The 25669-nt window shown below is 37.1% G+C and overlaps 1 protein-coding gene across 21 annotated transcripts in view; it reads left to right on the plus strand.

Annotated features, from left to right (window-relative positions):
• Positions 1-25669, plus strand: part of STAU1 (staufen double-stranded RNA binding protein 1) — a 59414-nt gene that overhangs the window by 29053 nt on the left and 4692 nt on the right. For 18 of the 21 annotated variants that reach the window (XM_043982795.1, XM_043982794.1, XM_043982799.1 and 15 more), the window contains 7 exons: positions 2575-2713; positions 4168-4333; positions 11095-11193; positions 14660-14890; positions 21835-21978; positions 23199-23345; positions 25359-25434. In XM_043982795.1, coding sequence (XP_043838730.1) covers positions 2575-2713; positions 4168-4333; positions 11095-11193; positions 14660-14890; positions 21835-21978; positions 23199-23345; positions 25359-25434 — 1002 coding nt within the window. The remainder of the gene's footprint in view (positions 1-2574; positions 2714-4167; positions 4334-11094; positions 11194-14659; positions 14891-21834; positions 21979-23198; positions 23346-25358; positions 25435-25669) is intronic. The other 3 variants (XM_043982798.1, XM_043982800.1, XM_043982814.1) reach the window with 1 other exon arrangement.

The raw sequence follows: 25669 nt of genomic DNA on the forward strand, positions 1-25669 counted from the left end.
ATGGTGTTTTTCTGTAGCTGTTGTAAAATAGCTTTTTTTTTTGTATTTAAAATTTATTTCAACCTGATCTCAACCTACTTTTCCAGCCTTATAACAAATTACTTCCTCTTCCCTCCCTATCCTTTATGTATGGTTTCAGCCAAAACCATTCTAGTTATTGTCTGTCTCTATACCTTTGCCTGTGCTCCCAGGGCACTATAGGGAAAGTCAAGGAGAGTCAGGAATGCAGCCTGGAGAGCAACGAAGATATGACTGGCCCGGCCCTCTCCTTAAAATGCGGGTTCTGGGAGAAACCAGTTAATCAGAAGTGGAGTGTCCTTCCAATGTGTGAAGTACAAAGGTGGAGTCTAGGGGTGAAGTGAACTTTACAGGTGAAGGATTCCTCGGTCACTGCAGAGGAAGGCCAGGGAGACTTAAGACTGCAGCCTAGAGGAAAGTTAACATCACATTTGTGGAGGAGCCTCGCTTCTGCTTCCAGCCTTGTTTCTGACTATCCCTACAGTAAAATAGCTGTTCTTCATCTTTTTTTTTTTTTTTTAAAGTGAGGCAATACCCAAAAACAAACAAACAAAGTGAGGCAATTGCGGGTTAAGTGACTTGCCCAGGGTCACACAGCTAGTAAGTATTACGTGTTTGAGGCCAGATTTGAACTCAGGTCCTCCTGACTCCAGGGCCGGTGCTCTATCCACTGCACCACCTAGCTGCCCCAAAATAGCTATTCTTAAATATGATTTAGATACTTATTTCTTAATGTCTAAAGCTTATTTTCTTTGATAAGTATTCAGAGGATTATAAACTTGGAAAAGGAATTTTCTAAAAATTTAATAATTTTTAAAATTACATGTAAAAGCAGTTTTTAACCTTTTTTTAAAATTTTGAGTTCCAAATTCTCTCTCGCTCTTCCTCCCCTCCCCTATCATTGAGAAGGCAAGTTATTTAATAAAGTTTATATACCTGCAGTCATGCTAACATTTCCACGTTAGTAATGTTGTAAAAGAAAACACACAAAAACCCCCAAGAAAAATAAAGAAAGCAAAATAACATCATGCTTCGATCTGCATTCAGATTCCATCAGTTCTTTCTCTGGAGGTGGATAGCATTTTTCTTCTTAGGTCCTTCTGAACTGTCTTGGATCTTTGTATGACTGGGAATAGCTAAGTCATTCACAGTTAATCATTGTACAGTATTGCTGTTACTGTGTACAGTGTTCTTCTGGTTTTGCTCACTTCACTTTGCATCAGTTCATGTTAAGTCTTTCCAGGTTTTTCTGAAAGCATCCTACTTGTGTTTCTTATAACACAATAGTATTCCATCACAATCATACCACAACTTGTTCAGTCATTCCCCAGTTGATGCATCTCCTCAATTTTCAGTTCTTTGCCACCACAAAAAGAGTTTCTATAAAGATTTTTGTTATCTACAGGTTCTTTTCCTTTTTTTCTTTTTAATCTCTTTGGGATACAGACCTAGTAGTGATATTTCTGGGTCAAAGGATATATGCACATTTTTATAGCCCTTTGGGCATAGTTCCAAATTGCTCTCCAGAATGGTTGGATTAGTTCACAATTCTACCAACAGTGTACCAATTTTCCCACATCCCCTCTCTAATATTCATCTTTTGGAAAGAGAATAGTGTATATTCCTAAAAATGATAATCCTGATATTGACTTAAATTATACTTACCTCTGTTGTACACAAAAGTGATTGAAACTTCTTTTTTTCTTTCTCTGAAAAGTAATACTGTAAGTCAGATATCATTATAAATAGCACAAGATGTGCTATATAACAAACATTCTTCCAAGGCCCAGATGATTCCATTATTTCAGATAATATCAGCTACATTAGAATTCACAAAATAATTTAGACAGTTCTTAGGAATTAAAAAAATGAATTTAATCTTAGGCTTCACTAATAAACATCTTGTGTCAAAATAAGAGAGGTTATAGTCTTATTGTACTAAGTGCTACTCAGACCCACATCTGGAATAATGTGTTCTTTTTTAGATTTAACATTTTAAGAGGAATCTGGACAAACTGGAATGTGTTCAGGGGAGGGTGACCAGGATGGTGAAGGGGCCTTGAAATTGCTCTGTGAGAACTTACTTAAGACACATGGTGTGTGATGTTTAGCAATGAGAGAAGAGAATTAGGGGGAATCTAATGACTAAACTTATGTTGCTTGGTTCCAGAGGGAAGAATGATGAATAGAAATGAGAGATTTTAGGTTATTATGAGGAAAAAACCTAAGATAATATACTTTCATAATGTGATTTGACTTGCAGTAGAACTTAAATTTCCAATACCTAGCCCTATATATGTGTCATTAATTTCTGAAATTGATAAGCAATGTACCTTAAATTGCTAACATACTAATAAAGTTTTCTGACATTAACTCCCTGTGTGGAGAAATCACAATATAATTATTTTGTTTACTTGGCTTGGGGTGACTATGGTTGAAGTACTTGTACCTTATATCAAGAATCTAATTAGCATACAGCATGCCCATTCTTGATGACTTAATAAACTGAAGTTATTCTAATGTTGAGAAAAATAATTCTGCTGTTTTGTATTACAGACAGTGTAACCCCAACAGTGGAACTAAATGCACTTTGCATGAAACTTGGAAAAAAACCAATGTACAAGCCTGTTGATCCCTACACAAGAATGCAGTCCACCTATAACTATAATATGAGAGGAGGTGCCTATCCCCCACGGTATGTTTTTTTAGATAAGGCATTTATGCCAAATCCTTGAAAATAAAAAATAAACCTTTAGATAGAACAGCAGAGGTAAGACAGTATTGCTTTGGCCCTTCCCAGGATTGCCCTATGTTGAAATTCATTTTATGCATGCTTTTGCAGCTGTGTCTTGATACTCTTATAGAAGCTGCCTTTGGAAAGAGCAAATGTGCCCTAAGTAGTCTGTGTAAAGCTCACCTCCATTGTGCCTGACTTTGATGACCATAAATCATATTTGAAGACTGTTTAAATAAACATCAAAAGCTCTTAGCATTTACTAAATCTTTAAATGTTATTTATTACTCACATTCTGATTTCTAAATGATATGCTTCAGGGTGCAGGGAGTAATTTAAATGTTAGTTTAACATGAAAATGACTGACTTTAAAAACTTCCAGTTGTCAGTAAAAAGCAGTATCAGTTTCTACTTGACTCAGTCAGTAGCATTAAGTTTAAGCAGTTGCCAGTAGTTCATTCACCCTTCAGGCTAGGCCAGTTTAAAGGATGGCTCCTAAAACTAAGTCATCTAGTGATGCATAGAGAATTACATAGACCAGGCTGCCCTTTTCAAAACTGTGTTCCAAGGAAATTATGACTTAGCATTTCCAAAGTATTTCACTTTAATTCTCACAACATCATGCAAGGTAGATTTTACTCTTAGCTCCATTTTTTTTATTATACCATATGGCTTCAGAGTACAGCATTACACAGTGGTTCTGGAGCCAGAACCAGTCTCTGATGCTTACTTTCTGTATGACCGCTTGCAAGTGACAGTCACCTCGACACGCCTCAATTTCCCCCTATTTAAAAAAGGAAGTTGGACTACATAGCCTCTAGGGTCCTTCTAGCCTATGATCCTGTGATCTTAAGAATAAAACGAATTTAGGACCAGGATTCAGTGGTAGACATCAAGGGCTCTCTTTGAGCCCTTTATCTTTGTTTTTTGTCTCAGGTAACTATATCCTAAAGCATTGATGATTGATAAACAGAAGTTAGCATTTTAAATTGTTTTAGAATAAATTGTTAGCTAAATTTCAAAGAGCTTTAGGCTTGAGAGTTCCTCACTGTTTATACTGCTTAGTGGTTCTGCTTCACCTTAAACTTCATGTGTGTATGTGTTTTGGTGGGGCAATGAGAGTTAAGTGACTTGCCCAGGATCAAGTGTCTGAGGCCAGATTTGAACTCAGGTCCTCCTGATTCCAGGGCCAGTGCTTTATCCATTGCATCACCTAGCTGCCCTACCTTAAACTTCTAAGGGTCTTTTATTATATCCTTACTAGTAATTTGACAGGTTGGTGAGCCTGGAGAAACTATGAAGAATGAAATATATTGAATTTCATTTTCTTAGATATGGGTGAAATAGGAATCTCAGACATGTAACTCTCTGTCCCCCTCTTTCCTTACCCATTTCCTGATTATTTTTTTCTTTAGGTACTTTTACCCATTTCCTGTCCCACCTTTACTTTATCAAGTTGAACTTTCCATTGGAGGACAACAATTTAATGGGAAAGGACGAACAAGACAGGCAGCAAAACATGATGCAGCTGCAAAGGCACTGAAAATCTTGCAGAATGAGCCCCTGCCTGAGAAACCAGAGGTAAAGATCTCATTAACATTTTTGTCTATTTATCTTTCCTAATCTGCTTCCTTGTTATGCATTTGCCCTCTGAAAAATGCTAATGGTTTCCTAGTATTGATGGAAAACTTTGACATTCTGCCCCCTCAGTCAGCAGGATAACAAGGGTAAGGTGTAACTGAGACCAAAGTTTGCTTTTAATTTAAAATGTCTGAACAATTCTGACATACTTCCTAAAGAAGTAGGAGGAGAAAGACATTATCCTCAGAGTTCATGGTACTAAAGTGGGTGATAGACCCACATCACATTTAGAAAGACCATGCTCAGTTTTTGTGACCTAACTCAGTTACAACAGAGTTGGTAAAGAAACTGAGAGAGATGTTCATCTTCAACCAAAACTTAAATAGGACATGAATATGCCCTTGGTCATCATTTCAGGTGTTCCTTCCAAAGAAGTCCAGAAACTGATGGTGTCTTCCTGGTCATTCTTGAGCTGCAGTATATGGTTCTGATATTTGTTTGCTGAATCTTTCGTGCGTGTGCGCATGTGTGCGCGTGTGTGTGTGTGCTTGTGCGCTCGTGCGCGCATGCGCACATGTATGAGCAAGCATCCATCCATTATCTAAGATAAAAAAAACCACAAGACTGATAATGACAGGGTTGGTTTTTCAGTTCTTTGATGTGTACGGCTTCTTTCCAGTGACATGTTCTTATCGAAATTGTTTGCTTTCCTTCTTTTGGAGGACAAAATAAGAAGATACTATAGCAGGAGGAGGAAGGATTTAGGTTGTACAAAAGTAATTCCTGACAGAGTTATATACTATTACCAAAGGAAATTGTAAATCTGATTTCTGTGAGGGACTTTCATTTATTTATCTAGCATAATTCGGTAAAATGAGGGGTCTCAATATCTGTACTACTTGTCTCATAGGGTTGTTGTCAGACTTAAATGAAATAATGTAGAGAAAACACTATGCACACTTTTAAAGTATTATAGAAATGGTTTTCTTCATCATCATCATCATTATTCTCTAGGTGTAGTTCAGACTAAAGGTAGAAAGATTGTGTTTCAAAAGAAACAGGTATTTTTTAGCCTCATTTGAACAGTTAGGGAGCAATCAGTATTTTGCAGCAGGCATCTGTCTATCATAATGTTGAAAAAGGAACAGAAAGGTTTTTAGTACATTTATATCTCTTAAATCTGATGACATAACCTTGATGAAAGTAAGCCTGTTAAACTAGAACATCCTTAAGATTAATGTGCAAATACTTCTCTGAGTTAAGTTTTCATTGGCTGATCTCTAGCTTGTGAAATATGTGCCATGAGTATATTTTAAATGCAATTATGCCCTTAAAGCCTTTATAGATTAAATAATAATGGCATATGCTTGTAAAATTAGTAATATTATAACTTTTCATGAAGGGAGAATTTTTAACGAAGTGTTAATGAAAGTAATTGTTCCAGAGTGTAACCAAGGGTCGCCATAGAGTTATATTAAGGCAATTGAATAAAGTTAAAGAAAAGGTCCCTTCAGAGAGTGATATGTTCCACTTGTATATATTATTGCTACATAAACTTTCTTCTCCTCCTCCTCCTCTTCCCCTTTCTCCTCCTCTTCTTCCTCCTCCTCCTTTTCTTTTTTTTTTTTTTCCTTTTTTTTGGGGGGGGCAAGGTAATTGGGGTTAAGTGACTTGCCCAGGGTCACACAGTTAGTAAGTGTCAAATGTCTGAGGATGGATTTGAACTCCAGTCCTCATGACTCCAGGGTTGGTGCTCTGTTAACTGTGCCACCTAGCTGCCCCCATAAACTTTCAAAGTAAGGCTATTATATATGATAAAAACTTGACTTAGGGGCAGCTAGGTGGCGCAGTGGATAAAGCACCGGCCCTGGATTCAGGAGGACCCGAGTTCAAATGCGGCCTCAGACACTTGACACTTAGCTAGCTGTGTGACCCTGGGCAAGTCACTTAACCCGAGTTGCCTCACCGAAAAGAAAAAAAAAAGAAAGAAAGGAAACTTGACTTGATACTGTTAGTTTGTAAGGAGCAAGTGGACATACTGTTACCAATATCAGCATTATGAAGAACTTTTATGACATTTAATTTTTCATTTAATTAATTAATTTTTTGGGGGGTGAGGTAATTGGGGTTAAGTGACTTGCCCAGAGTCACACAGCTAGTTAAGTGTTAAGTGTCTGAGGCCGGATTTGAACTCGGGTCCTCCTGAATCCAGGGCCGGTGCTCTATCCACTGGGCCACCTAGCTGCCCTGACATTTAATTTTTTAAAGTAATAAAACTTCATTTTTTTTTATATCATGATCTTTTCCAAATATATCCTTTACTTTTCCTTGTAACAAAGATTACATCAATTGTAAAACAGTTTTGTGGGAATTTGATTTATACCAACATCCTTTATCATATACCACAGTGTGTTCAAAATATATATGTGACCTGAATATAAAAGGTAATGCCATTTAAAACATTAGAAGAGAAAAAAGATAAGATACCTTTCATAGCTATGACCAAATGAAGAGTTTACTAAACAAGGGTCAGGATCCATTACAAAAGACAAAATATATAGTTTATATAACATGAAATTAAAAACTTTTACATGATCAAAACCAGTACAAATAAAATGAGGAGGGAAGCTGTTGATTAGGGGAAAAAATATTTGTATCTTATGATATCTAAAAAGTATCTACTATTCAAGATAAATACACATATATGAAGAACAAGAGCCATTCTTCAACGAATAGGAGCAAACTAATAAGCTTGACCCCACCAGAGACATGAGACGGCACTTCCCCCCCCCCCCTTTTTTTTTTTTTTGCAGAAGCAGGGGACTATGGGTGTGGAACACTACATAAAATATCAGACTCTTTCAATATGTTAGTTTGGCTGAACTATATTTTTTTCCTTTTTTATTTTTTGTTATAAGGAATGACTCTCAGGGTGAAGTTGGGGTGGAAGAAGTTAGGAAATGTAGATGATGTAAAAACAATTTATCGGGGCAGCTAGATGGCACAGTGGATAGAGCACCGGCCCTGGAGTCAGGTGTACCTGAGTTCAAATCTGGCCTCAGACACTTAACACTTACTAGCTGTGTGACCCTGGGCAAGTCACTTAACCCCAATTGCCTCACTAAAAAACAAAAAAAACCCCAATTTATCAATAAAAAATTGAAAAATAAATAACTGTCAAAATCTTGAGAATTTAGGTAGGTAGACTGTAGTTCACTATTGGCCAAGGCCAAGAGTATTTACTTCCCATTGTTTTCATATATTGCCAATAGAGTTGTAATAATTATCAGTAAGCCAAAGGCTTGGCTTTACCTTTATTACCTACTGTTGAATTGTTATCCTTGCCCAAGATATATTTTTTTTCCTTTTTTGGGGGGGGGGGGGCAATGAGGGTTAAGTGACTTGCCCAGGGTCACACCAAGACAGATTTTTGATGTGGGAAGATAAAATCAAAAATAAAAGCACAAATCAGAAAATTTTAGCCATAAATCAGAGTCTTTTATGGGATCATGGAGCACAGGATCATGGATTTAGAGCTTGAATAGAAATCATTTCATTCAGCCCCCTGAATTTATAGATGAGGAAACAAAATAACAGAGATTAAATGCGGGTTATATGGATATTAAGTGGTAGATCTTGGATCTTATCCCATTTTCTCTTTAAATCTATCATTTTTTCTTCTTTACTATGCTGAATCTCCTTAAGGACTCTGGAGTCCAACAGCACTATTTTGTAGTTTTGGGAAGTAAGGTTTAGGAATTAAGTGATTTGCCAAGGGCCACATGGGTAATTAAAGACATAGCACACGACAGGGCAGGATGTTCAGCACACTTACCACTCACTTCACAATGCTGCTTCTCAGGTCTTCCCCACTGTTGCCATATTTCTCATCTTATCCTTGGCTTTAGTTCAACCATGATTGTTTCTTTTTCTTTTTTTAAAATACATTTTATTGATGCCTTTTATCCTTATATTATAGTCATTTCCCATCCAGACTGAACTCTCCCTTGTGATGAAGAAAACACATAAGACAAAACATCCAGCTTTTGCATATTGTGTCTGACAGTATATGCAGTATTGAATCCTAGTATTCCCCACCCCACCCTACCCCACCTACCTGACCAAGAAGGAGGAGGCATAATTCATTATTTCTTCTCTGGGATCGTCATTGGTTTTTTTCCCATTACTCATAGTTCATCTTTAGCGATCTTTCCCTTCACATTATAATATTCGATGTTCTTTTGCTTCTGCTTGCTTTGCTCTGCATCACTTCATATGAATCACTTCCCTCATTTCTCATACTTGTCATTTCTTACTGCACAAAAATGTTGCATTTTATTCATTTTTCAGCCATTCTCTAATAGAAGGATATTGCTATCACCAAGAATACTGCTGTGAATATTTTGTGACATAGTAGATCTTATTTGTCTTTGACATTTTTGAAGGAGTGCTAGCTAGGCCAAGCAGAATGGACAATTAAATTGCTTTTATTGCATAAGTGTTTTATAGTTCTGCTCATATAGTTCCTGAGTTTGTGTTGGTGACTAGAGACTCCCAAGTATTTTATTTTATTTTATTTTATTCCTTTTTTTTTTTGGATGAAACAATTGGGGTTAAGTGACTTGCACAGAGTCCGCAGCTAGTAAGTGTCAAGTGTCTGAGGCTGAATTTGAACTCAGATCCTCCTGAATTCAGGGCCGGTGCTCTATCCACTGTGCCACCTAGCTGCCCCTATTTTATTCCATTTTAAATGGAATTTCTCTTTCTATCTGTTATTTCTCTGTCCCTTTAATCCTCTTGTTTTTGTTCACTCCATAACTTCCATTCCTAGAATGCAGTCACTGCCATCTCCCTTAAAAGCCCAGGATTCTACATCCTTCCATCTTTCCTGACCTCTCTCCACCCTATCACCCAGATAAAAAGCAATCTCTCCTTAAAATTTCTAATTATACTTTATCAACCTTTCTTTTATAGCCTTTCATACGATTTTTTTAATCTTAGTTTGTGTGTGTATCAGTGCTAAGCACAGTTGCCTAATAGGTACTTCAAAAATGTTAGTTAACTTGACTTCTACCCCTAAGATTATGAACTCTTTTGAGTGAGTACAAGGCTTCTGTTGTATCTGTATTTTTAAGTTCCCATAACCCAGCACTGATTTTCCCGAATAGTAATGTTTAGTTGAATTGAATTAATTACTTGAATTGTTGAATTAATTATTTGAAGTAAGAATAAAAATAGGGATTTTGTAGGCCTTTTTCAAAATCTGTTTGAATCATTTGGTATGTAGGACTAATATACATTTGGTGTATCTAGAAGCAGAATGGAACTGAGAAATCATCTAATACAACCTCCTCCTTGTACAGATGAGGAAACAGAGGCCAGAGAAGCTAAATGACTTGCCCAAGGTCACATGGCAAGTTCTTGTCAGTGCAGGGAGTAAAGAATCAAACTAAGGTCCTTTGACTCCAAATCTAATTTTCTTTTAATTCTGGTTCACTTTTTTTATTTGTTTGTTTGTTTTGTTTTTGTGGGGGGTTTTGCAGGGCAATGAGGTTTAAGTGACTTGCCCAGGGTCACACAGCTATTAAGTGTCAAGTGTCTGAGGCCAGATTTGAACTCAGGTCCTCCTGAATCCAGGGCTGGTGCTTTATCCACTGTGCCACCCAGCTGCCCCTCCCCCCAATATTCTTTTTAAAAGTGAACCACTAGTGCTATCCACATCTAAAAATCTAGCAGTGCCCTGCTTTCAGAAACATTTCAAGAGAAAGAAAATGGACTTATAAAATATTTTAAATTCTCCTGCCACTAAAACAATACATGACCTAGAGAAGATAATCAAAGTTTAGAGAAGTCAAGAAGGATGAAGACTGATAAAAGACCATCTGATTTGGAAATAAGATTAAAAAAAACCTACATAACCATGTTATGGCTAAGTTTCTATTCTTACATTTCTGGTTCCCCAAAGTCCCAAACATATCTTTTGCTGAATGGCTTCACTGGGTAAAGGAAACCATACACTTATACTGTGATGGTGAACTTTTCCAAGACCATTGTGTTCTCAATCTCTTTTTCTTATGTTATTATTATAAAACTCTTAACATGCATTGTTGTTGATTTGTGCTGTTTAACTTGAGGCTTGTAAAATATGTATAGAATTCAAGAGTCGCATTAGTTTGCATCCCAAAGTTAACTAGTAGAACTTTAGTTTAAAAAAAAAAAAGTCTTGTCAGCATCACTTTGCAGCCTCTACTTTGTTCTCTGTACTCCCCATGCCCTCTTTACAAATCATTATAAGATTGCTTCAAATCCAAAAGATCCTCCAAAACCCTAACATTGTATGTGTTGAGAGGCTTATATTTGAACACGTTGTCTAGTCAATCTTTTAGTAGATTATGCATCTTCCAAAATTAGATTTGGTTTGCTGTTGCTCTCTGAAGACAGTGGTCAAGCTGTTGCCCCTCATCAGGAGTGGCACGTCTGCAATGGAATGTAGCCCCAAGAGTATCCAAAGAGATTTCCTTGCACTTTTTCCTTGGCTGGGTAGATCACTGGTGGTGGATTTTTGAGACCCAATACAATTTGAGTTTGATAGGCTGTGACTATTTTATAATACAGTAGTAAGCTGTATGTGCTTTAGTTTGGCCAGTTTAATAGTGATACCCATAAAGCAAAAGTTTGAAAGCTTTTAGTTTTGTGGCCTCATCAAACAAGTTACCTGACAGTTTTAATATTTAATTGTTTTTAAATGACTAATCTTCTAGGTGAATGGAAGAGAACCAGATGATGAAAATCTCAATAAATCTGAAATAAGCCAAGTGTTTGAGATTGCACTTAAACGGAACTTGCCTGTGAATTTTGAGGTAAGCTTATTAATAAGCAAGAATGAAGTTCATACTAAGAAATACTCAAGGTATTTATTTTGGAGAAAGTGAGGATAAACTATGCTTTTTTCTATAGTTTCAAATCCTTGATTTATCCTTGGAGATTTTATTTCTCAAAGCTCTCTTGTGATGTCTTTGAGGGGTTTCCCAAGATCCTTTTGAGAAATCATCTTTTAAAATGCTACTTATATACTGCTTTTAAGAATTCTATCCCCCCAAATTAAAAAAATTAAAATTAAATAAAAAAGAATTATATCCCACCTTTCCAACTACATATGCTTAAAGCAAATCCCACTGTCACAAATCCAAAATAGAAAGCACATTCAATATTGTACTTAGATTACCTAAAAAGACAGTAAATCCAATTAATTTAGGAAGGTAAGGAGAAAAGGGTTTTTATTTTCCAAAGGTACTTTAAGTATTTGAAAATTCTTATTTAGTTTTGATTTGTATATCTGAACATGCAAAACATACTTTCTCTTCCTTTTCCCAATTTGTCTACCAGTCTCTAAAACAAAGTTTTAAAGCTTCATTTTTTAAAAATTGTAAGTGCATACCTCTACATTTTCTTCCATTTTCCCTTTTAAGATTGAAAATAGCTAATATAGGGGCAGCTAGGTGGCGAAGTGGATAGAGCACCAGCCCTGGAGTCAGGAGGACCTGAGTTCAAATCCGGCCTCCGACACTTAACACTTACTAGCTGTGTGACCCTGGGCAAGTCACTTAACCCCAATTGCCTAAAAAAAGAAAAAAAAAAAAGAAAATAGCTAATATAGCCTTTCAAACGACTTCTCAACTCTGGTCAAATACTGTATATCAGGCCCAAAAAAGTACCATTTTAGATAAATACTTGTTATTTGAATGATAAAGAAAGGTATACTTTCTGAATGTATTTTCCCCCTTAAACAGAATAGCTATAATTCACTCTCTTATAAAATACTTAGGTATTAACTATTAAAATGTAGCATTTTAATAGGCAAACTTGATTGATATTTTGTTTGTGAATATAACCCTTACCGTACTTCTAACTCTAACACTAACCTTAGTTTATTTACATTTGTGAAATTGTAGGAGCTCCCTCTGGTGGTTAACACATCTTTTAAATAAACACCTTTTTTTAACCCCCCTCCCCCAAACACTTATTTATTTATTTATTTAGGGTTTTTAAAAATCTATTATATATTTTTTTTAATTTTTAAAAGTTGATTTAGTTTTTAAAATTTATTTTTACTTATTTTTGTTCTCATCCACCCATTCCACCAGGGAAAGTCTTCACGTGCTTGGGGTAGACACCCCCAAACTCACCAACAGATTTAAGACCCCTGGATTACCCTCAACTTGGTTTAGCCCATCAGCCAAAATTAATTACCAGGTTGTGGCCACTGCACATTCTAGTTTCTTGGAGCCAGGGGTGAGAGTTGGGTGGATCAGATGATGAATACCAAAGGTGCAAAGCAGTCCTTACACCAGAGGTACTAGTCTTCCAGGAACATCCCTACAACCCCACCAAATTTCCACAAGTTGGGGGAAAGGGGAAGAACTATTCCCCTTTTGCTGCTATTTCATCTCATCTATCGCCTTCAGCCATTTCTCCATTTTAAAGAAATAACTGGACCAGAGCTCTCTCTGTCTAAACCCTTTTTTAAAAACTTAAAACTGAATTGTTTCGAGTGTTTCAGTATAATTATTTAAAAGCTCACATTTGCCTTATACTGTATCATATTTCTAGTTAGCTCATGTTAGAAAATAAAGTAGATTATTTTTGATGCAAATGTGGGCTAAACTAGAAAATTAGGCTAAATTAAATATTTTGATAGAAAAGACTAGAGAACCTTACGTATCTGGTACTTCAATAAAACTTATAGAGTTTAAACATTCATAATATATTTACAAATATAGGCAGAAATGTGATACTGTTACATGCTAGTATCACTAATAGACATTAGTACTGTCATGTGCGCATACCAGTCAGTAGTAGAGAGTTTTAAAAAAGCAAAAGTTGAAAAGGGTGAAATTGCATCTGATTGAGGAAAAAGTTGATTTTATATTTATAAAGCATCACTGGAAAATATTCCTGAGATGTACAAATGGCACCGTGGATTTATAGTTAGGAGAATTGTGGAACTAGACAGGATATTAGAGATTGAGCCCCCTACTCCTTCATGTTATAGGGGTGAAAATGGAGGTCCTAAGAGGGGTCTGAATTTTCCCAAGCTCCTATAACCACAACATGAAAGAGCTAAAATACAAACCCAAGTCTTTTGATTCTTAAGGCACTATTTTATTATGCCACTCAATTTTTATCATTTGGGGGGTAACATGATGAGTTCAAGATAGAGTTTGTGGGGAATACTTAGATACCTAGAAACGGATAGAATAGGAAAATACACAAACACATGCAGAAATGTATAAGAAATTCATATTAGTGAATGATTAACTGCTTCCTTAAACCATGTGTTGTAATATCATGTTTGTTACAAGTAACTGTTGTAACAAGTAACTATTAGTTAATAAAGTTGAATACGTTATATTGTATCTTCCTCTACATGTACCCTATTTGCAAAGCATAACCATGCTAGGAAGGAATTAAATGTCTAGTGTTCTCTCCAGGCACAGCTGCTTTGGCTCTCAGCCTTGTTGTGAAGTGATTTGTTTGTCTTTAGTGCCCTCAGTTTCTCTCCTCTGCTTTTGAGAAGACATGATAGCACTTATTTTGTCACTCATTGTGTTGTGGTTCAGTTGATATGCTCCCTCCAATATCAGGGATACTTAGATTATAAAATTATGGTAGAGTGGAAAGTCTGATGCTTGGATTTTAGTCCTGGCTCTTCTAGGAACTTGCTGTGTGACTCTGGAATGACAAAGAATGTTTTATCTTTTTGTGCTGCATTCTATTTCATGGACCCTTAGAGGAACTAGAAGGAGCCTTAGAGCTCATCATGTCCAACCTCCTCATCATACAGTGGAAGACACTCTGGTTTTGAGATATTAAAGTGATTTGCCTAAAGGAGGAACTGATGCTGGATTTGAACTCAAGTTTTCTGGCTGCAAATCCAGTCTTTTTTCTGTTATACTATGATGCTGCTCCACCGTGTGACTGTGGGCAAATTATGTCACTTCTTTAGCAGGTTTCATTTGTTTTGTCTGCAAAATGAGGAAAATCTCCACTACTATAGCATGCCAGATTGTAGAATGATGTCAAATTCTCTTGAGAGCTTTTAAAGATGCAAATGTGAAGAGTCACAAAAAGGGGGGGAAAGAACAAAATAGATTTGAAAGAGTTGAATGAGAAAAATGTTCCTTTATATACATTTCCTTGAGATGTCATATATCTCATTTAGAAGTTCTGTCCTTTAACCCCAAGTCTGTATTTCATGTTAATGAACTTTGCTATAACCAGTGTCCCCTACCATTTTTAATAAGTGTTTATCACGCTTTCACTCAGTTTTTCCCTCTGAAACAGGTCACCAGGGAGAGTGGCCCACCTCACATGAAGAGTTTTGTGACAAAAGTATCAGTTGGTGAATTCATGGGTGAAGGTGAAGGAAAAAGCAAGAAGATTTCAAAGAAAAATGCTGCTATAGCTGTCCTTGAGGAACTAAAGAAATTACCCCCACTTCCTACAGTTGAGAAAATGAAGCCACGAATCAAAAAGAAAACAAAATCAATAGTTAAGGTCAGGACGCTTTCTTTTTTTTGTCACTTGTGCTTTTATTGGTGTGTTTTGTTTTTACATTACATATATTTACAGATTACTCCCAGACGTTCTGAGAGGTCTCTTGTGATGAAATCAAACGGTTAAGTTAAAGTATAATAATACAGCAACCTCATCTGAAAGTGCATGCAACATTTCATATCTGTAGTAGCCTCCTACTTCTCTTTCAAAAAAAAAATGAACAAATCTATTATCCTTCCCTCCTATACTTCATTCCATTAAAAAAAATTCAACAAATATTCATAGTCAAGTAAAACAAATTTCCCCAATGGCTATGTACAAAAATCTCTCTCTCTTATTCTGTGCCCAAAATCTATCACCTTTCTGTCATGGAGACCATGTTTCATCTTCACTACTTTGGCCTCATGAATAGCCATTGTCTTGATGATGGTACTTATAACTTTCACGATGTTGTTGTGAGTGTATAAATTGTGCTCCTGGTTCTGTTCATTTCATTCTTTATCAGTTTATAAATCCTCAGAATTGTTTGTTTTTGCAATATTGATGTTATTTTAAATTGTTCTTTTGGTTCTGCTTACTTCACTTTGTATTAGTTCATATACCACAACTTATTCAGAATGCTTTCCAATGAAGAACACTTTTTAAAATGTCTTTTTGTTTCTTTTCACATCATGTTCATTTCTAAATATACCCCTCCCAGCTCTGCCACATAGTAGACTATCTTTTGTAAAAAAGCATAAAAAGAAAGAGTAAAAGTTGAATAAAACTAACCAACACCTTAATTTTGCTGTTTGTAATATGTGCAGTATTTTACATTAAGAGTCTCCCACCTCTTTGATGAAAGGAGGGAGGTACATTTTCTCAGATCTTCTTGGGGCAAGCTTGGTTATTATAATAATGTAGCATTTAGTTTGAGTCTTTTGATTCATTCCATTTACATTGTGGCAATCACTGTGGATTTTTTCTCAATTATGCTTACTTACTGCAGTCTTCATATAAGTCTTCTCATGCTTCTCTGAATTCTTCATACTTGTTTCTTAGAGTGCAATAGTTTTCCATTATATTCATGTACTGTGCTTTCTTTAGGCATTCCCTAAAAGTACCTACTTTGTTTCAAATTCTTTGCTACTAAAAAAGATGTTGTACAGGATATTTGCAGTATATAGGATCTTTCTGTCTTTGATCATCCTGTATTCACTGACTTTTTTTAAAAAAAGTTTTTTATTAATATCTTTTGTTTTTTACATCATCTACAATTTCAGTTATATCCCTATGCCATCCCCCTCTCAGAAAGCTATCCCATATAGCAAACCATTTAAAAGGAGGAGAGGAGGGGTCCAAATTCAGAAAATTAGCCAACACGTCAGAAAAAAAGCTGGACATTATATAGTCAGTGTTCCATACCCATAATCCCCTACCTGATAGTTTTATTGTTCTGTCTTTTTACATTAACATAGCCATTATGTATTGTTTCCCTAGTTTCTGCTTTGCATCATAAGATCATGAATGTAGGTCTAGAAAGGAACCTTAAAAGTCTATCTAATCCATTCGTTTTACTGATTAGGAAACAGAGGCCGACAGGTTGTGACTTCCCCACAGTCACACAGGTAGTAAATGGCAATGCCAGAAATCAAACCTAGGTCATATGACTTCAGTTTTCCTGCTCATTCAGTCGTATCATACCAGTCCCCAGTTTATATAAATCTTCACATACTTCTCTGCAGTTACCATATCCAGTATTTTGTCCATCACATATTTCATTTTATTAACTTGGCACAACTTACTTTTCTAGCCATTCTTTATCAACAAGACCAGTTGATTTACCGAATTTTAGAGTTGGAGGAAACTTCTGAGATAAGGCAGTTCCAGCTCTGTCAGAAGTCTGAATTCCCTCTAACACTGACAGGGCCCAAACAATTTCAGAAGAATAATTGATGCAGCCTCCCTGGGTATAAAATGAAGGGGCAGGGGATAAGAGGCTTGCTAAGACCTATCCCAGCTCTAAATCTATGACCAATGATCTCGAACACTCCACAAATGCTCATTAAGCAGTTCTTGCGTGCTGGGCACTGGCACGCCAAAGGCAAAAAGAAACCAGCCCCTTCTCTTGATGAGCTTTCATCTTGTCAGGAAAACAAATATACACGTATACTCATATACACATCACATGAACAAGATAAATACAAGATAAAGAGATACTAGCGGCAGTAAGAGTCAGCAGAGGCATCATGTACAGGGTGCTGGCTTGCTTTGGAGGAAATTAGGGAGTCTTAGAATAGAGATGAGGAGGACAAATATACCAAGAATGGGGAAATACCATTGCAAAAGCACAGTGCCAAAAGATGAAGAATTTGTAAGTGGAGGATCAAGAAGACCACATCAAGGGACTATGGAATATGAGAAAGGGAGTAATATTTCATATACAGGGTCAGCTTTAATAGCTTAAAACTGCCCTAAGCCTGGAAAGGTAGGTTGTGAAAAGTTTTAAATGACAGTGGTTTGTATTTTATCATAAAGGTAACAAAGTCATTGGAGTTTATTGAGTTTGGAAGCGATAGTCATTTGTATGCCCTAGAATAATCACTTTGGCACATATATAGAGGATGGATTGGAGAGGATAGCTGGCGATTGCCTATTCTCTACTTATGACCTTCAGTGACAGAGAATTCACCTGTATTTTGATTGTTCTGATTAGTATCAGGTTCTTTCTTTCTTTCTTTTTGACAGAAATAGTATGGTTCATTCAGCATCTATACTCCACAGTTCTATTTTTTTTTTCTCCTGGATTTGGAGATCCTCTTCTATCATGAGTTCCCTGGAACTCTTCTGTACCATTGCATTGGTGAGAAGAATATAGTCCATCACAGTAGATCAACACACAATGTTGATGATACTGTGTACAGTCTTCTGGTTCTGCTCATCTCACTCATCATCAGCTCACGCAAGACCCTCCAGGTTTCTCTGAACTCCTCCTGCTCATCGTTTCTTACAGGCCTTTACACAGAGGGTATAAATATAAATTGTCTTTGATGTGATGATAGAAAGAAAATTAAGGGGTTAAAAAGGGAGTCTATGAGGAAGAGAGGAAAGGGGAGGTGGAACATGGTGAATTATATCATATGAAGAGGTGAAAAAAACAACCTATTACAATAGAGGGAAAGAAAGGAGGGGTGAACATTGTTTCAACCCTACTCTCATTAGATGTGATTCAAAGAGAGAATAACGTATACGTTCATTGGGATAAAGAAACTTAGCTCATTCTTTAGGGAAGCAAAAGGGGAAGGGAAAGGGGAGGACAAAAGCAAGGGAGAAAAGAGTAAAGAAAAGAGAGGGGGGTGATAAAAAGGGAGGGCAGATTGGGGGAGGCAGGGGTAAGAAGCAAAACGTTGGTGAGGAGGAATAGGGTGAAAGAAAGAAAAAGTACAAAGGGGGTAAATAGAATGGAGAGGAATAGACAGTAATAATAACTGTGAATGTGAATGGGATGAACTCTGCTATAAAACAGGTTCTTTCTTAAAATGGACCAAAAACTGTTTTCTTATATTTCTTATTTATTTGTCCTGCCCTCTGGAACTAAGAAAATACTAAATAGGGCCCAGCTCAGTTAAGAATGTTTTTAGTTCAAAATCAAATTTATAAGAATCCAAGTCATTCCCCAATTGAGAAATGGTAAAAGGATGTGAATGGGCAGTTTTCTGATGAATAAATCATATATATTGCCATATGAAAAAATGCTCCAAATCACTATTGATTAGAGAAATACAAATTAAAACAATTCTGAGGTACCACCTGACACCTATCAGATTGGCTAATATGACAAAAAAGGAAAATAATAAATGTTGGAGAAGTTGTGGAAAAATTGGAACACTAATGCATTGTTGGTAGAGCTGTGAACTGATCCAACCATTCTGGAGAGCAGTTTGGAACTATGCCCAAAGGTCTATAAAGCTGTGCATACCCTTTGACCCAGCAATACACCACTATTAGGTCTTTTCCCCAGGGAGATCATGGAAAAGGGAAAAGGACCCACATGTACAAAAATATAGCTGCTCTTTTTGTGGTGGCAAGGAATTGGAAATTGAAGGGTTGCCCATCAATTGGGGAATGGCTGAACAAGTTGTGGTATATGAATGTAATGGAATACTATTGTGCTATAAGAAACGATGAACAGGAGGAATTCAGAGAAACTGGGAAGGACTTGCATGAACTGACGCTGAGTGAGATGAGCAGAACCAGGAGAACATTGTATACAGCATCATCAACATTATGTGTTGATCAACTGTGATAGACTTGATTCTTCTCAGCAATACAATGGTCCAAGATAATTCTAAAGGACTCATGATGGAAAATGTTCTCCAAATCCAGAAGAAAAAAAAAAGAACTGTGGAATCTAGATGCAGATTGAACCATACTATTTCTATTGTTTTTTGTTGTTGTTTTTCTTTTTTGAGGTTTTTCCTTTTTGCTCTGATTCTTCTCTCATAACATGACTAATGCAGAAATATGTTGTGATTGTACATTTATAACCTATATCAGATTACTTGCTGTCTTGGGGTAGGGGGAGGGAGGGAGAAAAATTTGAAATTAGAAATCTTATAAAAACAAATGTTGAAGACTATCTCCAAATGTAACTGGAAAATAATAAAATATTTATATGGGGGGAGAAAAAAGAATGTTTTTAGTTCAGTAATGTGCCTTTCCCATCTCTTCCCTCCTCCTACCTTCACGAAAATAAAACATAAAAAACAACCCACCAGCAAATACCACCTGGAGTTTCCTTCTAGAAAGAATAGTGTACACTCTTCACCTTTACTTCCTCACCTCTTTATCACTGTTGATACAGCGCCTTGCAGTTCTTCCTTCTGATTTCACCGTCCTTCTGAACCTTCTCTTTCAAAGGTCATCAATGATCTCCCTCCCCTTTTTTTTCTTTAAACGGGGCAGTGAGGTTTAAGTGACTTGCCCAGGATCACACAGCTAGTAAGTGTCAAGTGTCTGAGGCCAGATTTGAACTCAGGTTCCCCTGAATCCAGGGCTGGTGCTTAATCCATGGCACCACCTAGCTGCCCCCAGATCACCAATGATTTTTTAAAAATCTAATTATTGATGTCTGTCTTTTGTTTTTATCCCACTTTTGTTTCCTAATTCATTGCTCCCTTTTCCCAACAAAGAATTAGATGATTAAAAAAAAAAGTTCAGCAACCCTAACCATATAAAGTCAGTTTGACATATGTGCAGATTTCTACACTCATATCCTCCCCCCACTTCTGCAAAGAAGGTAGTGAGGTATATGCATCAAGTTCAAACTTGGTCATTATAATTATACAGCATTCACTTTTCTTTTTTTTTTCTTCTTATTGTTTCTTACAATCAGTGACTAAATTACTAAATCTAATGCCCTTTTCTTAGTCCTCATCTTCGTTTGGCCTTTTTGTAATATTCCATTTTTTAAAGTAACTTTCTACCTGAATTCTCTCTTCTTCAGTGGCCCCCTTGTCATTGTTCCACTGCTTTTCCTCTTCTGTATATAACTATTCTTTCTCAGTGTCTTCCAGTTCATTATCTTCCTCTTGTACACTAAGCTCCTAAAGGCTCTATCCTAAGTTCTCTAGTCTCTTCCTTTGGTGATCTCATCTCCTGCCATGCGTTCAGTGATCACCTCTGCAGAAATCACCCCTCATTTGTATATTTGTGATTCCTTAACAGAGATCGCCTCTAAATTTATACATTTCTCATTTCTAATCTGCCCTCTGAACTTCACACCCAGAATAGGCAGCCAGGTGGCATGTAGTGTGCTGTATTGCTTCATCTATAGAATGGGATACTAAAAGCACCCACTTCACAGGATTACTTTGGAGCTCAGATGAGATAATATGTGTAAAACATTTGGCACATTGTAAAGCACTAGATAAATGGTAGCTATTCCCCACATTTGCTACTAGACTTCTCCATTTGGATATCTGGCCAACACCTCAAACTTGACAAATCGAACTCATCTTCTCCCTGCAAGGTGTCAATGGTGCTACTGTTCTTCAAGTCATGCAGGCTCCAAAACCCTGGGGTTTTCTTCAACTTTTCCCTCTTCCTCCTCCAGTCAGTTGTCAAGTCTTGTCAGTTCTGCCTTCCTAACATCTCTTGCCCCAGTTCCTTTTTTTCCCCCGTATATAAGCAACCACCCTAGTTCAGGCCCTCTATCCTGGACTATTACAGTAACCTTTAATTTGGCTCTCTGCCTCAAGTCTCTCCTCTCCTATTAATCCTCCACATATCCACCAAAGTGCTCTTCTTAAAATAGAGATTTGGTCATGTCAGTTGAACAGATAGATTGCAGTTTTTACTTGCATAAAAATTCATCTGTGCAAAAAGTCCATTTTATGAAACCATTTTATGAAAGTTTTGGGTGTAATATTGAAAAGCTGTTCTGTATATGTCTCCTACCTCTGTGTTTCTTGTACTCTGGCTTATTAAAATTTTTACATTATAACAACATTTCACATTTAAAGTATTTTATACAATACTTACCTCATTATTCCCTTGTGAACTAGACAAGACAGGTATTTTGTTTATGCTACAGATAAAAGATTGGAGACACAGAGAAGCTAAGTAATGTATCCCTAGCCATGTGGCTGGTGTCAAAGCTAAAATCTGAACCCAGGGCTCTTGTCTTTTGGTCTAAATCTTCCTTCTAGGAAAACATAACTGCCTTTTGGTGAAAGGTAGTGAGTAGGCATTCAATGAAATCTTTTGATCAAGTTTTCCAATGATGTGATCTGTTTCAAAGTAGCAGTGTTAATTTGTCAAGAGCAGATTTTTAATTCACAAACTTTTTTTTAATTTAAAATTTTAAACCAGCTTATTAAGTTGAAATCAATATTCAACCTGAGCCAGAAGTTATTCCTACCAGAATGTAACAGCCAATTTCCCCAACATTCTTTCCTCTTTAGCTACAGACAAGCCCAGAATATGGTCAGGGAATGAATCCTATTAGCCGACTCGCCCAGATCCAGCAGGCCAAAAAAGATAAGGAGCCTGAATACATGCTTCTCACTGAGCGAGGCCTTCCACGACGCAGGGAATTTGTGATGCAGGTAGGTGAAGGGAAGGGTTGGGCTTAGCTACCCTAAAGATAGCAATTTTAATACATTTAAAAAGTTGTTCATGAAGAGGTAGGTTTCTTTATTCTTCTTCCTGGTGCCTTTCCTCTCTCTACTATAAAGTATTTAACATGTGGGTGACAACTTGGTTTGTATCTTGTTGTCTCTAATAGGTTTGCTTCCATTGCCACGTGGCCCTTAAAAAGGACTCTACTCTTACCTTTTTCCTAGTCTTTGTCTAGAGTTTGTTGCAGGGAAAATGGATTGCTTCCCTGCAGGTCTAGTCCCGCTCCTGACATTGATAGTGTATAGGAGGCTTTCCCTGGGCTTAGTGAAATTCTGTCATGTGGGCAGCCTAATGTGACCTTAGGTTTGGAGACTAGACACTATTTGGGAGAAGACATTCTTTGAAATGTTTACTCATTTTTGAAATGTCTTACTGTAATGTCTGTTACAAATCCCAATCTTGTGCTACCTCTTGAAACGCTTAAGTAATGTGACTTGTTTAGTTGATGGTTCTAAACACTCTTTACAATTTGCTCAGTTGGTTTTTTCCCTAAACCACCTTGAGCCTTTTGTCCAAACATGATTTGAGATTAGGTGAAACTGTTGTGCCATTTCTTCATGGCCACAGCAGCAAGTCATTCAGGCTGTTTTTATACTTAGATATTTAGTAGACTCTAAATACTCCTGTTTTTATACCTGGAACAACTGGAGGTAGGGCTAATAAAAAACCAGGAGATAGAACAAATAATTCTTCTTTTTAAAAAATTTATTTATTTAAAAAAATTGGGGGTGGGGTGGGGAAATGAGGGTTAAGTGACTTGCCCACAGTCACACAGCTAGTAAGCGTCAAGTGTCTGAGGCCGGATTTGAACTCAGGTCCTCCTGAATCCAGGACCTGTGCTTTATCCACTGCGCCACCTAGCTGCCCCAACAAATCATTCTTAAAAGGTCAGGGTTGGAAGAAGCTTTAGCATAGAACAATGTAGAATTTAGAGCTAGAAAGGACCTGAAAGTTTTTTACACCGATTCTTTCATTCTCTCTATATTTGGTGTTGTTTATGACTTTACAAATGGAGAACAGCTTGGATAAAACTATAAACCTGTTCAGTTTTCTCTGATTATTTGATTCATTCCCTAACAGATCAACCATGGTTTGATTCTTTTCCCCCTAACATTTAACTACAATTGTGTTGCTTGACTTTGTGCAGGTCAAAGTTGGTGGTCACACTGCAGAAGGAATGGGCACAAACAAGAAGGTGGCAAAGCGCAATGCAGCTGAAAATATGTTAGAGATCTTAGGTTTCAAAGTCCCTCAAGCCCAGCCCCCCAAGCCAGCACTAAAGACGGAAGAAAAGGTAACCATCTGCATGTCGATTTCTTTTTCTGTCATCCCCAGACAGACATAATCTAAGGAGGCTTATCAGTAGGGACCAACATCAAATTAGGTCCTTGGGAAAGTCATAAAAATGATATCTTTAAAGACACATGGTCGAGTGATTGCTTCAATACCTCAAGCATGAGAATGTGGTAAGAAGTAGGATGATAGCTTTCAAGTATTTACAAACTGACCGGGCAGAATTGTTTATCAATTCTTATCCTTGTTTTAGTATACCTCAAAGGCACTGAGCAGTTGTTCAAAAGGGATTTTTCTTCTGTACTTGGAAATTAGTAGATAATTCTGCTTCGAATTTGTGTGGGATTTAGTCTCTTCTTAGCATGTAGAAGCAGAATGCAGAGTGGATAAAGAACTGGCCTCAGAGGGGCAGCTAGGTGACGCAGTGGATAAAGCACCGGTCCTGGATTCAGGAGGACCTGAGTTCAAATTTGGACCTCAGACACTTGACATTTACTAGCTGTGTGACCCTGGGCAAGTCACTTAACCCCTCATTGCCTCACCAAAAAAAAAAAAAAAAGAACTGGCCTCCGAGCCAGGAAGACTTGGGTTAAAGGACTACCTCTCACATATCCTGGCTTTGTGAGCCTAGTTAAGTCACTTAACCTGAAAAAGTTCTAGGAAATTGTTAAAACTCAATTGCAGAGAAGGTTGTATCCTGCATTGATAAAGGAGGTTTTGTCATCCAGGAGTTCCCTCTATCAATGAAGTCACAGGTCCAGTATCTATCCTTTAAAGTGTGCTTGGGAGACTGGTTAACTTGAGGCTTAAATTAGCGAATGAGCTAGACTTCATTTTTCAGAACACAAATACAGTGTGATGTTAGACACGGAAAAGAAAGCACAGATTTCTAGTGCTTTTGATGTGGAATTTGTTTCCCTGAATGCAGGTTGCCTGGTGTTCAGAAATGTTAAGTGAAAAGAAAGTCATGCTGGAAATTTTCAGTTGTTCACAGGAATGGGCAAGCAGCATTTCCTAGTGAAAACCTCTATTGATTTTCTTTTTAGGCTAGCCCTGAAAACACCATGATTGTTTTGTTTTCTTGTGCTCTGCACAGCTCTCAGAACCCATGCTGCTTCGCAACAGCCTTATTACAGTCTACTCTGTCTAAATGATGGGCTTTGCTTTCTAAGAATTTCCTGCCAAAACTTTTAAGGATTGATTTATCATGAATTACTAAGAAGGTGGGAGCCCTTCCATTTGACTGAATTTCAATCTGTAACAATGTAGTCCTAGAACATAAACTATCAGAGCTGAAAGGGCCTCTAAAGATCTAAGTGTAATCACTTCCTTTTGTAGGTGAGAAAGTTGAGGTCCCAATAAGGTAAAAGACCTGTCCAGTCACACAGAAAGTAATTGATAGCTGGTCTCCAGCCTTCCCTTCCAGTGCTACTTCCACTGCACCACACTGCCTTTGTTCTGTTTGAAACACTGTCTTACTTTCATCTCAGTTGAGATGGTGATGTTTGTCCCAGGATGTTCTTTGATTTATAAATGAAGGGGCAACCTAAGATTTTCCTTTGCAGTAGTGTGATTTCACATGATTTGATCATCTTTTGCCTCCTTTGGGTTAAGTTGTGCATTTCTTACTGCTCTTTGAATACCCTTGTTTAGCATTTCAGGGATAAGAGAAAACCACTTTAACTATAGCTCTGATGTCTGATGACATATAAAAAACATCTGAGTTTAATAGCTTTCTGTATTAATATGAGAAATTCACTATATCCTAAGGGATGTGGGAGAGCTAGGTGCCTTGTAATGGGTTTTATTGCATATGGTAGTGGTGACCCTCTGCTCTTGCGCAGCTCTTGGTGATGACAGTGAGCTATCTAATTTAGAACTCCAAATATGAACGTAATGGACTTTGTTAAAACCTTTGATATATAAATACCAAGAGTTAATTTTTTTTCCTCTATGCAATCAGATTCTTCAGAGAAATGCTATTGGTTTGTGTCTCTGACTTTGTTTTTTTAAGACCCCAGTAAAGAAACCAGGTGATGGAAGAAAAGTTACCTTTTTTGAGCCCAACTCTGGTGATGAAAATGTGACCAGTAAGTGTGACCTCATTGGAATTTTGAAATTGGATTGGCCTGATTATGTGAATATTATATTTTGTGGAGGGGGAAAAGGAAACATCAGTTAGTATTACTTTTATGATGTGTACTTAACTTCATCAACCCCTTTTTTCCCCTCTCACCTTGTGGTGAGAACTCTGTCATTGGGACCTTTTGCTTCATTGATTATACTTTGGCTGAGCATCTCCTTTGCCTCTTTCTTTGTCTTTAT

The sequence above is a fragment of the Dromiciops gliroides genome, chromosome 2, assembly GCF_019393635.1.
Source record: "Dromiciops gliroides isolate mDroGli1 chromosome 2, mDroGli1.pri, whole genome shotgun sequence".
In the NCBI taxonomy this organism is placed as follows: domain Eukaryota; kingdom Metazoa; phylum Chordata; class Mammalia; order Microbiotheria; family Microbiotheriidae; genus Dromiciops; species Dromiciops gliroides.